Genomic DNA, 13,393 nt, shown 5'->3' on the forward strand with positions numbered 1-13,393 from the left:
CCTTATACATTTTAATTACTAAAAAGTATTTGTTAACCTACTGTAACAAATTCATTCAACAGATACTGATAGAATGTAGAATATGCTAGTAGAATCAATAGGATGCTAGAAAAATAGTATTTGTATTTTAACCTACTGCAATAAATACATTCAACAGATGCTAATGGAATGTAAAAAATGTTATTAGAATCAATAAGATGCTAACAAAATAGTATTTGCTTTTTAACCTATTGTAACAAATTCATAACGGATGCTAATAGAATGTAGAAAATGCTAATAGAATACCGAAAATGTAGCAAACACAATTTCACTTTAAATAAAACTTTTTTACTGAAAAAAATGTTGAATTAATAGAGATTTCAACATTCACTTTTTACCAAAAAGTGATAAAAAATGTTACATATAAGTTTTTTGTTAGAATAAATAATTTTTTTTAAGATGATTGTAGTAATAGAGATTTATAGATTCTGACGATCAATTTAAGTTGGACATACCTCACAAACGAATTTGTAGATGTCTAATTAGATCGAGGTAGAAATAAAACGCAAATCACAACTTCATACTTTCTTGAAGTTCAAAGAACAAAGAGTTGCAGAGAGAGAAATTCGTTTTTGGGATTGAGCATCTCGTTTTAGGTAAATATCCATTGATTTGGTAGGTTAATTTAATCAAATACAACGGATTTAGAAATAATATACTTTCTTGAATTAAAAGAATACAGAGTTACATAGATAGAAACTCGTTTTTTTAAGAGTGTAACTCATTTTTGTTAAATATCCACTGATTTGGTTAAATATTTATGGAGTTTATGGAAATAAAGATTGGTATTAAATATCCAACATAAATATTCTTTCATAAAATATATGGAAAGAGTTATTAACTTAACCAGTATAAAACCTTTGGTTTACTAATGGTTAAAAAATATTTATGAAAGGGCAAAAATGAGAGATAATTAAAGGATTGATGCATGGGGCCCACCAAATAGTTAATTTTTGGACTTATTTTACATTTTCGGTTTATTTTGGTTTTATTTTATTTATTAATTTAGGAATGGATATATGGCTCATTACCCCCCTATTTTTGGACCTTAAACTCAAAAATCCTATCAAAAAATGAAATAAAATATCAAACTTCAATAATAAATAACATGTTATTTATGAAACAAAACAAGAATCAATAAACAGAAAAACACTGTAACTTTGACATCTAGACATACTTTAACTATACTAAATGTGTTTTGTTGTAGAAATATACGTAATTGATACTAAATAACGTGTATATTGCGAAAAAGATAGTAAGTTTGAAATCAGTCGAAAAAATCTGAGAAAAAAGAGAAAGAGAATTTTGAGTATTGGTTTTCAAAAGTGGGATTTTTCTTATATAAAAAGTTATAATGTATTATGATTAAATAGAAATGATAGATATCTGTCTTTCTATAGAGATGGGTCAATTTGGACTAAATATCCATTATAATTATTATTTTAACTTAAAATCATATATTAATATTAGGGTGGATTAAATGTGTGTTTAGGTGTAGATTTTTGGACTAAGAACCAAAAAATTATCAATAGGAAAGCAGAATAAATCATATAGATACATGACTAACAAAAACATTTTTAACTCAAATACATTTCTGGTACAAAACATATTTGACCAAATTAACAATAAAGAATGGGAAATATATTTCATATTCGTTGTGAACTTTGGGTTTTTACAAGAATTCTATAAATTATATTTTTGATTGTGTATGAACTTCCCTAGTTCCAATTAGACCAAGAAACATCTTTTTAGCTATAGCTCCCCCATAAAACACTTCCATCAAAATCAGTAGTACCATCACATCCTTCATTTTCGACTATCATATTTTTTTTTGAAATATTTTGTCATGATACGTATTATAATACATGCCTTCCGGTTATTACCTAGTGTTTCTATATCACAAAAACGTATCGGTCCTCGGATAATAGCGAAACGAGTTTGCAGTACGCCTCGTTTAACATCTTTTCTTACCCACTCTGTCGTTTGGAGAAATATGATTCTTGCAAAGTAAATGTAACATTTTACGGTGGCCTCAAGCCGAATTATGCAACATTTTACAGTGGGCTCGATCCCTAAATATTGCATAGTACATAATTCGGTCCGAGCCCCACGAAAATTGGTTTAGCAGCTACTGGTGTTACTCTTTTGTTGCGTAATTCAAACGAATTCGTCCATTGAATCGGTCGGCGTCCCATGAGTAAGCATTCTCATTACAACATTTATCTTTTGATGCGTCGGAAACCATTAACGTGTGTGGCGTTTCTCTTTTGTTTAAAATAAGGATTGTGGGCAACCACCGCATTGAGGACATGCATAAATAAATTACGACTTATCTGACATTGCCTTCAGAACGTTTCACCATCAAAATTAGAGTTCTTGACAAAATAGTCATGCATAAGTTGTTCATGACCAACTGCTCTGTTACGATCTACCATTCGATGGCTTGAAATATAACCAACATAAAGAGTAAGTGTTCGTTGAACTCTCATCTTTGTTTCGTCCAATTCCAATATATAATCATCATCTTCTTTAGTTCGCTTATCCTCTTCAACAACCATATACATTAAGGGCTCTAAATCGTCATCCACTGAACACATTTTTTGTTAAACAAAAGACAAAGAGAACTTAATGTAGAGAGAAAATGTAGAAAACTTATCATTGGGCGAATGAGTGTAGAAAACTTAATAGATGAGCAATTGCATATATAGATGAATAAAAAGTGCAAACTGCTTATGAAATTCAAATTCCCCCACTCCAAAATTAGGTCAAATTTGAAATTCAAATCTTACACTTGAAAATTTGGTCAAATTTGAAATTCACACTTGATGATGTTCTCTTCGGTTTTGGTTTGATTCCACTTGATGATGTTTCTCTAGAGACAAAGTAATGGCCTTGCCGTTTTGATAATGTTCTCTTTGATTTGATTTGATGATTTTCTCTTCTTCTACGGTTAATGAAAAGTTATTTAGCAATATAGATCATTCGATTTGATGATATTCTCTTTGATTCACCTCCAGATGTGGTTGATAAAGTAATCTCGTCACTTGATTTTGTATTGAAGTATCATCAGAAAACTAGACTTGAATTGTTCATCATAGTCTATCAAGTTCATATTATTTTTTGAAGATCTTAAGCCATCCCCATTTCGATTGAGGGAAGCTGAAATTTGGAGATGAGAAGAGAACAACAGACCAGAACAATTATTCTAAAGGCACACCATAAAATCCAATTAGTTCATTCTTTTTTAAAAAGGACTCCTTATTTTCAAACCTTCCTATCAAACACTTTTAACATGATTTCACATGTTAAAGAGTTTGTTTTCTTTCCCATCAGAAAAAATCATTTTTCCATCCAAAAATTTTCACACGAATCAAACAGAGCCTAAGGAAAAATCTTGTGTTCTTATTCATGTTGGGGTTAGGGAAATTCTAACGCATAGGGGTTGGGGCTTCCAAATTTGAATTTGAGAGCCCCAGTCCCCCAACCTATTCCAACCCGGGAGCCCCTCCCTTCCGGGCTTCTAGACCCAAATGTGATCGTTGGGGAGTTCCCAACGGTCACATTTGGGTGGATCCCCTATGGGATTCCACCCAATATTTTTTCAATTTTATTTTAATTTTGAATTTTTTTTATCTAATTTTTTTAAGAAAATCTTAATTGTTTTAAATTTTTTATTTTTCAATTCTTTCTCTCACTATTTTTTGTTAACTTTTCATATTTCTCAGTCTCTCTCTAGAATAATATCAAATTTTAATTTCATATTTGAAATTAATAATTTATCGTTAAAAATTGAAATCAATAACCTGCGCACGTACATCACACACATACATATTTGGATTTGGAAGTTCCTGTTGGGAGCCTGATGTTGGAATTGAGAAAAACCTCGGGGCTCCCAAAATTTAGGGGCTCCCAAAATTTAGAGGGCTCCCAAAATTGGGAGCCCGAGCCCCACGTTGGGATTGCTCTTTTGTGTGTTTTTCTTTTTGAAATTTTCATTTGTTTTTCTCTTTTAACAAAATCTGAAAGTTTGGTTGAAATAGATTAGGAATTTGAAGGGCTAATAAAGCTTTTCTTTTTTTTAGGATCTAAACAGGTTTGAAACTAAAGGACACCATTTGAAATATATCAAATGACCATTTACCCCGTGAAAATAGCACCAATTCACTCCTATTCTCATCTTCATCAATTGACAAACAAAAAAATCCTACGTCAACTATTTTTTTTATTCTCATAAACAAAAGGTCAACTATTTTTCTCTTTTTCTTCTTCTTCAAAGTGTTCCTCTATTAAAGTTTTCTTCTCCAAAGTTAGATTTTGATTCTTCCGTTAAAGTTCATTTCCCAACAAAATTCATTGTTCTTCAATCTTCATACCCACCTTCATATTAATATATTAAACTGGTTCATTGAAAATAAATAGGCCCTAAAATTTGTTATTGGACGGTCAAAAAATTAGAGAGAATAAAGAAATGCAAAAACACCACAAGGAGAATGGCATAATCAAACACAGTTGAGGGCAAATTTTAGGAACATACTTTTGCTTTGATTTTCTTCCTTTAAATTTATGTCATCGATCTAAAATCAAATCATGTTCCCCAAATTGAAACCCCCAAACTCTTAGCAGAAAAGCGAAAAACCAACTTCAATTTCTGAAAGCCCTAATGTTAAACTGGTTCATTTATGTGTCCTAGTTTTTTGTCACAACCACCAAGAACCATCTTCCCCAAAAGTCAAATGTTTTTGCCAAGTCGAGGTACAATTCAATAAAAAGCATAAGAAACTTAAAGTTTTGCACCACTCACCCAGTAAATACCAGAATGATCGGATTTAAAAGATTTTTCTTTTTGGGACAATAAAACTTGATTACATCTGACCTGTTTGTAGAAATGGGCTTCTGTGTTCAAAAACTTTTTCATCAAAGAAAGATAAATACAAGATGGATGAGTTAGGGGCTTTTGTATTTCTTTTTTGAATTTTTAGCTTATTTTGTAGTAATAAAGGATTTATTGTGCTATTAGGCTTCATATTTTGGACGGGAGATTTTGTAGGCAATGGCCTATCCTGTTAAAGGCAATGTCATTTGCAAGCTTGACTTTTTTTTTTTTTGTTGAGAAGAAAACAAAAGACACTAGGACTAAACAAAAGAAGACAGTAAGGAGACTGGTAGATCTGATCGAGCTAGCCAAATCCAGGTTCCCCAATTCAGACGACTCCATTTAGCTAACTCATCCGCTCTAGTATTTCCTTCCCTGTTGATGTGAGAGTAAATAATTCGGACGAAGTTTCCTTCGAGCTGACGAATTCTGTCGATGAGTTTGATTGTTTGCCAACCAATGTCTGAATGTTCCCCATTGAGCATCTGAACGATATTACTATTATCACTTTCAATATGAATATATGCAATATTCTTTGAAGCCGACCATTGAAGCGCTTTGACAATTGCCCAGCATTCACATTCTTCTGCGTTTTGGCCTCTGAAGTTACATGTCGACGCCGCTAGAAAGTTGGCTTGATCATCATAAACAACATAACCAATGCCCGCAAATTCTTTACCGTCCAAGAACGAGGCATCTACATTAATCTTGATGAAAGGCGCTATCGGAGGAGACCAAAGGGAAATCCTATCATGAGGTTGAGAAATTAAAGGAGCCTTAAGAAGTTTTGGTGTGCTGTGAATCTGATCAATAATCATCATAGGTAAAACCTTAGTCGACGAGAAGCATTTATCACACCTCGCTTTCCATATCTGTCAAAGAATAATAGCAAAAAGTCCACTAATCTGCTCATCAATAACTTTCCAAGAAATAATCCAATCAAGAAGATTAGTAATGTTGCCAGAAATAATATTAAAGTGAAACCATACCACAGAAGCTAAATCACAATGTAAAAGAACATGAGTAATTGTTTCAGGTTCTCGACAAAACGTACAGTCAAAGTTATGATCAATAAATTGACCAATTTTACTCCGCACTGGTAAGCTGTTGGTGCAACATTTCCATAGGAATAGTTTGATTTTTGGTTGGATCGGTAAATACCAAATGAAATTCCATTCCTTAATATCATACGCATTATATTTCGTACGTAAATAATAATACATGGATTTGATGGTGAATTTACCCGATTTGGTCAGAGACCATTGAGCAGTGTCGTCCATATGTTCCTGTAGATTGATGCTCAGAATAGAATTAGATATATCATTATTAAAGCATTGCGTAAGAATATTCGTATTCCACTGGTTGTTAATAATAAGTTGGGAGACCTTAGTGGGGTTACTATTATTAATATTATCTATAGGAGGAGGGTGATTAGGGATCCAATAATCATACCAAATGTTAATGTTAGTACCTTTGTTGATATCCCAGAAGATTAATTTGGTAACATTATCAACCTGTTTGGAGATAGATTTCCAGAACCACGAGTGATGGTTCTTAGCACGAATAGGTTTATGATCTTTGTTGAAATACTTCGCTTTGAGAATCTTAGCCCAAGGAGAACCACGATCTTTGAGAAGACGCCACAGTAACTTACTCAAAAAGGCCTGGTTATCCAGCGCAGGTAAACGGAAACCAAGACCTCCCAATTTCTTAGGAAGACAAATAGCAGACCAGTTAATGGTATGAATCGTTTTAGATTTTCCCCACCAGAAAGTTCTTTGAAGAACTTCAATGCGGCTGCTTATGCCCTTAGGAATGACAAAGCATTGCATTTGATATCGGGGAACAGCCGCAGCTATTGTGTTGATAACAATAGCGCGGCCAGCGGGAGAGAGGAGAGATGTCTGCCATTTAGAAAGTTTGTTTTGGATCTGAGTAATGAGGGAAGAAAACAACTTCTGTTTATTAGCACCAATGAAAAGATGAGTACCGAGGTATTTGTCAAGATTGGAGGATTGATGGACCTTAAAATCACGGATGATCATACGTTTGAATTTCGGATGGGTGTTTTTAGAAAAGAAAATGGTAGACTTAGTGAAGTTGATCATCTGACCCGAGGCTGAACAGAAGGTGTCCAGAATATTCTTAAGGGTGGTGATATTGACAAGAGAGTTGTGACAAAAAATGATGCAATCATCAGCAAAGAGGAGATGCTTGATAGTGATGTCGGTTTTTGGAATGGGGAAGCCCTGAAAAGGAGTGGTATTACTATTGGTTTCAAGAAGGCGACTGAGACCTTCCATGGCAAGCGTAAACAGAAAAGGAGACAGAGGATCGCCTTGCCTGATTCCCCTACTGACATTGAAAGTAGGACCAGGACGACCATTAATAAGGACAGCCATGGTCGAGGTGGAAATGCAGGTGTGAATGAGGCTAATCTACTTGGAGTTAAAACCCATCCGACACATAGTGGTCTCTAAGAAGTTCCATTCAATCCGATCAAAGGCTTTCGACATGTCCAACTTAAGCGCGAAATAGCTCTTCGAACCTTTGATGAGTTTAAAGGAATGGACCACTTCTTGGCTGATGATGATGTTATCAGTAATCTGCCTACCAGGCACATAAGCAGCTTGAAAAGGCGAAATGATGTCGGGAAGCACCAGTTTAAAGCGATTAGCCATAATCTTGGTGATGATTTTATAGGTGGTATTCATAAGACTGATGGGACGGTAGTCAGCCGTAGTCTGAGGGATTTTAGTTTTGGGAATAAGACAGATATGAGTATGATTGACCTGCTCAGGAAGAAGAGTATGAGTAAAAAAATCCGAGACAAGCTTAATCATATCGGCCTTCACCGTATCCCAATTAGTCTGATAGAAGAGAGGGGGAAAACCATCAGGTCCCGGGGCCGAGTCAGCTTTAAGCGACATGATGGAAGCATGAATCTCCTGCTCCGAAGGAATACGAGTGAGAGCAAGGTTAGTAGAGTCAGAAATTTGTTCAGGGAAGAGATTCAGTAAATCATCGGAGATAAGCGACCCCGAAGTAGTGGAAATGTTCCCAAGATTGGTAGAGAAGATGTTAGCAATATCCAAAGCCCCCTGAATCCAAGAGCCATTATTGTCCTTGATAGTTGTAATGCGATTCTTTCTGTTCCGATTAATAGCTTTAACATGGAAGAATTTGGTGTTTTGATCCCCCAACTGAATATTGTCATTCATGGATTTCTCTTTCCAGAGGCTTTCCAGCTGATTATAAGCTTCTTCTAAAAGAAGAGTTAACTCATGAACCCTATCACCGCAATCAGCATGTTGGAAAGCCTCAGTAAGACTACGAATCCTTGTGTCAAGGTGATCAAAAACCTGTTTATTCCACCTGGCCAGATTAATGGCTAAATGATTCAGTTTGGGTTGAATAGATTGCTGACTAGGAGGCCAATGATCTCTGATAAAGTCACCACACTCCGGATGAGACATCCAGGTCCTAATGAATTTGAAAGGGCGTTTGCCAAGATTGGTCAAAGCAGAGGTGGTCAGAAGAATAGGAATGTGGTCAGAACCCACTCCCGGCAGATGAGTAACTAGAGAAGCTGGGAAGTCCATCAACCAGGAATGGTTCGTAAGGGCCCGGTCTAATATCTCTTTAATGAGAGTCCCTCTAAATTGCCGATTAGTCCAGGTGTAGGTGGTGCCCTTATATCCCGCATCTCTAAGGCCCAGACTATTAATCCTCATATTAAGTTTAGTGACCTGGCTAGAAATCTCATTACGACCACCCTCCTTATCCGACGGATGTAAGATGGTATTGAGATCGCCAATAATAACCCAAGGGACAGTGGATTCAACATTCTGATTACTAAGGGTGTTCCAGGGGATCATTCTATTCTTTCTATACGGGCTACCATAGAAGTCCGTGAGAACAAAACTATTGCCGTTATCTTTGTGGGTACATCTGGTGTGTATCATGTGATCATCAGTATACAAAATATCAGCTTCATAATCTTTGGTCCAGTAAAGAACCAGACCCCCCGCTTTGTTTTTCGGCTCAACCACAACTAAATTATAGTTGGAATAAAACTTGAGAACCTGATTAAGGTGATTAGTGGTGCCTTTAGTCTTCGAGAGGAAGATAAAATCAAGTCTGTGAAGCTTAATAAGTCTATAAAGATGCTTACGGTTCAAGTATTGGCCACAACCACGTATGTTCCAGGCCAAGATGGACAAATCAGGTTTAGGGGGATCCATGACAACCGCTAAAGGCACCCCCTAAACACATCTAGAGAACCAACAAAGAACACTAACACTAAATAAAGAGAATAGAGCAGAAAGAAAAGAAGAATAAGAAGATAACAAACAAGGAAAAAGCAAGTAAACTAACAGAACACCTAACAAGATAAATAAAAGAACAAAGAGAACAGAAAAAGAGGAAACAAGGCAATAAGGCGACAAATAACCAAAAGCAAATAAGTTAGTACATTAACATATATAATAGCATCACCAACTAAACAGAACTACAAGATAACCCCAAAATAACTCCCACGAGACCAACAGATCCAACTAACACACCGGTACTAACTGCCAAAGGGCCAAAAAGGAAGCCACCACCCAAGAGCCTGAGTCGACTCAGGGATTAGACTTCAACTAGGCCTCTGAAACAAGGCAAGCTCTATGGCAGTTAGTACCAGTAAAGGAGAACAAAAGAAAAACAAGACTAACGAGACCTGAAACAGAACAAGACTAACAAACACACAAAGCAAACTAACAACACCAAAAAACAAAAAGACAGAGCTAGGTAATCTGGACTGGTGGGTTTACTTCATCCCCTTCTTCCCCTTGCACAAGAATGTTAAGACTACGAAACAAAATCATGGACTCCTCAAGTAGGGTCTGAGTCTCCTGGTTGTCCGAAAACATGGCTTGAATCTGGTTATCCTCCTCAGAGAACTCTGAAGAGCTAATGGAGTGGTGACTAACTTGATCACGGTTACGTTTTCCAGAAGGGTTAAATAGTAGATGGGGAGGGGTTGGGTGGTGCACTGGAGATGGAGGAGGGGCTAGCAGAACAGGTTCAACAGGATCAGGGGAAACAATAATGGTATCATCAAAAGCATCGTCCATGGGATCGGAGTCTGATTGCTCGTCATCACCTGAGAAATAGTATTGGAGGGGAGAGGGACAACGATTCAGGGGGTGTTCAATAATTCTACAGTGTTGACAGATAGCCCCTGGAAATTTCTTGTAACTAAGCTTGATTTCCGAAACCGTATCATTGAAGATGGGGTTGATGACAGCCAGCAGTGGTGAACGAACATCATAGAGGAATTGAATACGAATAACAGGATTGTTAACACACCCTAAATTGCGAGGACGGATCTGGATGATCTTCCCCATACTCTCAAAAATGGCATCCAGGTCGACTTTATTCTGAATCGACAGTGGAATGCGATAAAGAGTACACCAAAATGGCTCATAAAATAGATCATCCGTACCCTCAGAAAGAGGAAACTCCACCTGTTTGAGAACCAACAATAAACCCCGAAGAATTCATGGTCTACCATAGTTTAGGGCATTCAGAACAAAAAGACTCTTGGGTTTGATTAGGAACGTGTTGATAGGTCCTTGGGTTAGAGCATAGTCGCAGTCTCTGAAGAACCGAGACTGAGGGTACAGGAGACTCTTGATGAAATTGAGGGAGGCCTCATAGGGATTGCACCACCGAGCAACAAAACCTTGTGAAATTGGTTGGAGTTCTGGTTGGGTTAAAGGTTTGTCGAATCTAATGGACAGACGACCTCGAGAGGTAAGAGTGGATTGGGAGGCCATTGATCCAGAGTTGAGGATGAGAAAAGAGTGGGTGGTGAAGTTAGGAATGGTTGGATAGAAGCTTGACTGGAAGTGGATAAATAAAAGAATAGAGGAGGAGCCGGACAAACCACTAAGGACGAGAGCCAGGAAACTCCAAGATATCATGATTCAAGTGCATGCAAGGGGATTGGGGGGATGTCACCACCAGAGCAGCCTACTCTCGAGCTCCGGTGACGACGACCCACATTCTAGAGAGAGAAAGTCGACGAAGAAGAGAAAAAAGAAGACGCAAGAGAGAGAGAGAGAGAGAAATAGAGAGAGAGAGGGGGGTAGACAGAGAGTGAGTAAAAGATAAATACCTTGATTGATAAGCACAGGGATGTGACGGTTGCGTGATCGAGGCGAATAAAACCTGCCGATCTGTCTTAACTCCGAGAGGAAGTTTAGCCAATCGTCGTTACTGATGTCCTCGGGAAGTAATGAGGTGTGGATCTTCGAGTGGATCTTCAACCGCGTCGATTGGGTTGCTCAACCGGTGCTTTGAATGCTGGAGCAATCACCAAGGAAAAAACGAAAGAGTAATGAGCTTATCGATGGATCAGGGAGGGTTGCTGATTCCCGAGAGAGAAGAGTGCACTCCAAAGAGAGTAATTAGCCAGAAAGATGGTGTTATTGTATCAAGAGCAGTGAATGCGCCGCCGGGGAAGGTGAAAGGGGAAGATGAAAAGGAGGGAGAAAAAAACCCTAGCTTACGTCACTCGGGACACTCTCTCTCCTAAAAAAATCTTCCTCTTCAGAGCATTATCTTTGCAAGCTTGACTTGGGCATCAAGTTTAGTTAAGGTGGCCAATACGTGGACAACCCATTTTTTTATATGGACAACTATTTTATATGGACAACTAGAAAAAATTTAAATTTTTATATGGACAACAGTTTTTAAGTGGACAACGCTCTATTATATTTCACTCGAGTCATCTAAGAATTAGAACTTTATTTTAAGTCCTCTTTTTTTCATAAACCCTAACTTTAGTCTTCTTCTACTACTTCTTCATCCACCCACAAATGTATAGAGAGAAAATTTTTGGACAAGATTGTTGATTATGATATCTAAAAAAGGGAATGACTTGTTGAAGAATCTTCCCTAAGAGAAAGGGAAGATCTAAATCTTCTTCATGAACCCTAAACTCCTTGAGAATTTTAAAACTTAGAAATCAATTTTTGTAACTTTTAAAACTTAAAAATTATTATTTTTTGTTTAACAAACAACTACATCTACTCATGTTTTGTGGGAAACGAGCTGGTTTGCTCGGTTAAGATCCACACTGCTATTGTTCGTGGGTTTCCCCGAAACAGTAGCGGCCACTGCTACTGTTTGGCAAAATTTCTCACGAAACAGTCTGTGTAAGTGTTCGAATTCGACGACTCCACCGCAGTAAAAAAATTAGGGCTTGAAGAAATGAAGCTGAAACAGAAAAGGGGTTGTTCTTAAATTTCTGCACATTCAATTGAAAGGATAACGAATTTGAGAAAATTAAGGAAGAATTTGATGAAGAAAGTGATTGGGGAGGAAGAGATTATTAATCTTCAAAAGAGGAACACTGGTGTAAGAAATTTTATGAAGAAGTTGATGATGAGAGAGAATTGAAAAACGCCACCTCTCTCTCTCTCTCACCTGACAGTGAAAATTGTTTGACTTTGGATAAGATCCTAATCATCATCAATTTGATAAGATCCAAATCAGAGTAGTTTATGAAGAAGTTGGTGTAAGAAATTTTATGAAGAAGCTGATGATGATGATCAGATTATTGATCTTGTGTTAATAGACTATCTTCATTGATAAGATCCAAATCATCATGAATTTGGTACCATGGGTAAACTCTTTGTTTTCTTGATGGATAATGATGACCCAATCTACACCTTGCGAAAATAACACATACCGTTCATTAATTTGTTGGTCTATAAGTTGTTCTCCTAGATCCTAACAGCCGAGCAATAGAAGAAGATGCCAAGTAGGTTTTTTTTAATTATTGTTTTTGTTAATGGTCCACAATTTAGTAACTCTTAATATTTAAGCCCTCATGAAGTTGTCCCCTTATTAACTTCAAGTCAACTAAGTCAAACATAGTTGACTCGCATCGGGCCCAAAAATAGTTGTCCATATAAGAAAATCGGTTGTCCACGTATTGGCCACCTTAGTTAAAGGTAATGCCACCTCAGAGTGTTATGTCCGCTCACATGGCAAAAAGTTGCCGGTCAGAATGTCAGTTACCAGGGACGGATCTACATGCAGGGCAAAGGGGGCCATGACCCCCTTGACTTGCTGCAAACTAATTTAGAAATGCTGATTGCCCTCTGGTTTATCACATAAATAACGTTCAAGTCAAACTCATGACACATATGTAGCGTGCTTGAGATGGTAGGGGTGGGCGTTGTGAACGTGAGAGATCCGAATTCGGGCACTGTTAGGCTTAGATTTTGTCAATTTTTATAAGGTTTTTGGTTGGCCCCCCTTGATTTCTACTCCTAATTCCGTCCCTGCCAGTTACCTTAATCAAAAAAGAAATTCATCATCTTCTTCCTTCTTCTTCTCCTTCTTTTTGTTGTTCCGTGTATTCGCCTTCGAAGCAATGGCAACTCTGTGCATATCGCATAACGTAACACAATCAGGTGACGTACC

At 37.1% G+C, this 13,393-nt stretch overlaps 1 protein-coding gene across 1 annotated transcript; it reads right to left on the bottom strand.

The window, feature by feature from the left end:
* Window positions 1-5,172: 5,172 nt before the first annotated feature.
* Window positions 5,173-7,314, bottom strand: LOC147543452 (uncharacterized). Its single transcript, XM_086635441.1, has 5 exons — window positions 7,273-7,314; window positions 6,298-6,870; window positions 6,134-6,198; window positions 5,902-6,016; window positions 5,173-5,784 (listed from the first exon to the last, which is right to left on the bottom strand). Exons 1-5 carry the CDS (start codon window positions 7,312-7,314, stop codon window positions 5,173-5,175), a joined length of 1,407 nt encoding a protein of 468 aa, XP_086491567.1.
* Between the last annotated feature and the right edge of the window lie 6,079 nt (window positions 7,315-13,393).

This window comes from Eschscholzia californica, unplaced genomic scaffold (genome assembly GCF_041429995.1).
Source record: "Eschscholzia californica isolate CP2 unplaced genomic scaffold, dmEscCali1.0.p SCAF_4, whole genome shotgun sequence".
NCBI lineage: Eukaryota > Viridiplantae > Streptophyta > Magnoliopsida > Ranunculales > Papaveraceae > Eschscholzia > Eschscholzia californica.

Coding starts and splice junctions, on each gene's coding strand:
- LOC147543452 (XM_086635441.1), bottom strand. CDS start 7,314: ATGGCTGTCCTTATTAATGGTCGTCCTGGTCCTACTTTCAAT. Junction 6,871..7,272: donor GTCCTGGTCCTACTTTCAAT/GTCAGTAGGGGA, acceptor GCTAATAAACAG/AAGTTGTTTTCTTCCCTCAT. Junction 5,785..5,901: donor ATTGTGATTTAGCTTCTGTG/GTATGGTTTCAC, acceptor ATTCTTTGACAG/ATATGGAAAGCGAGGTGTGA.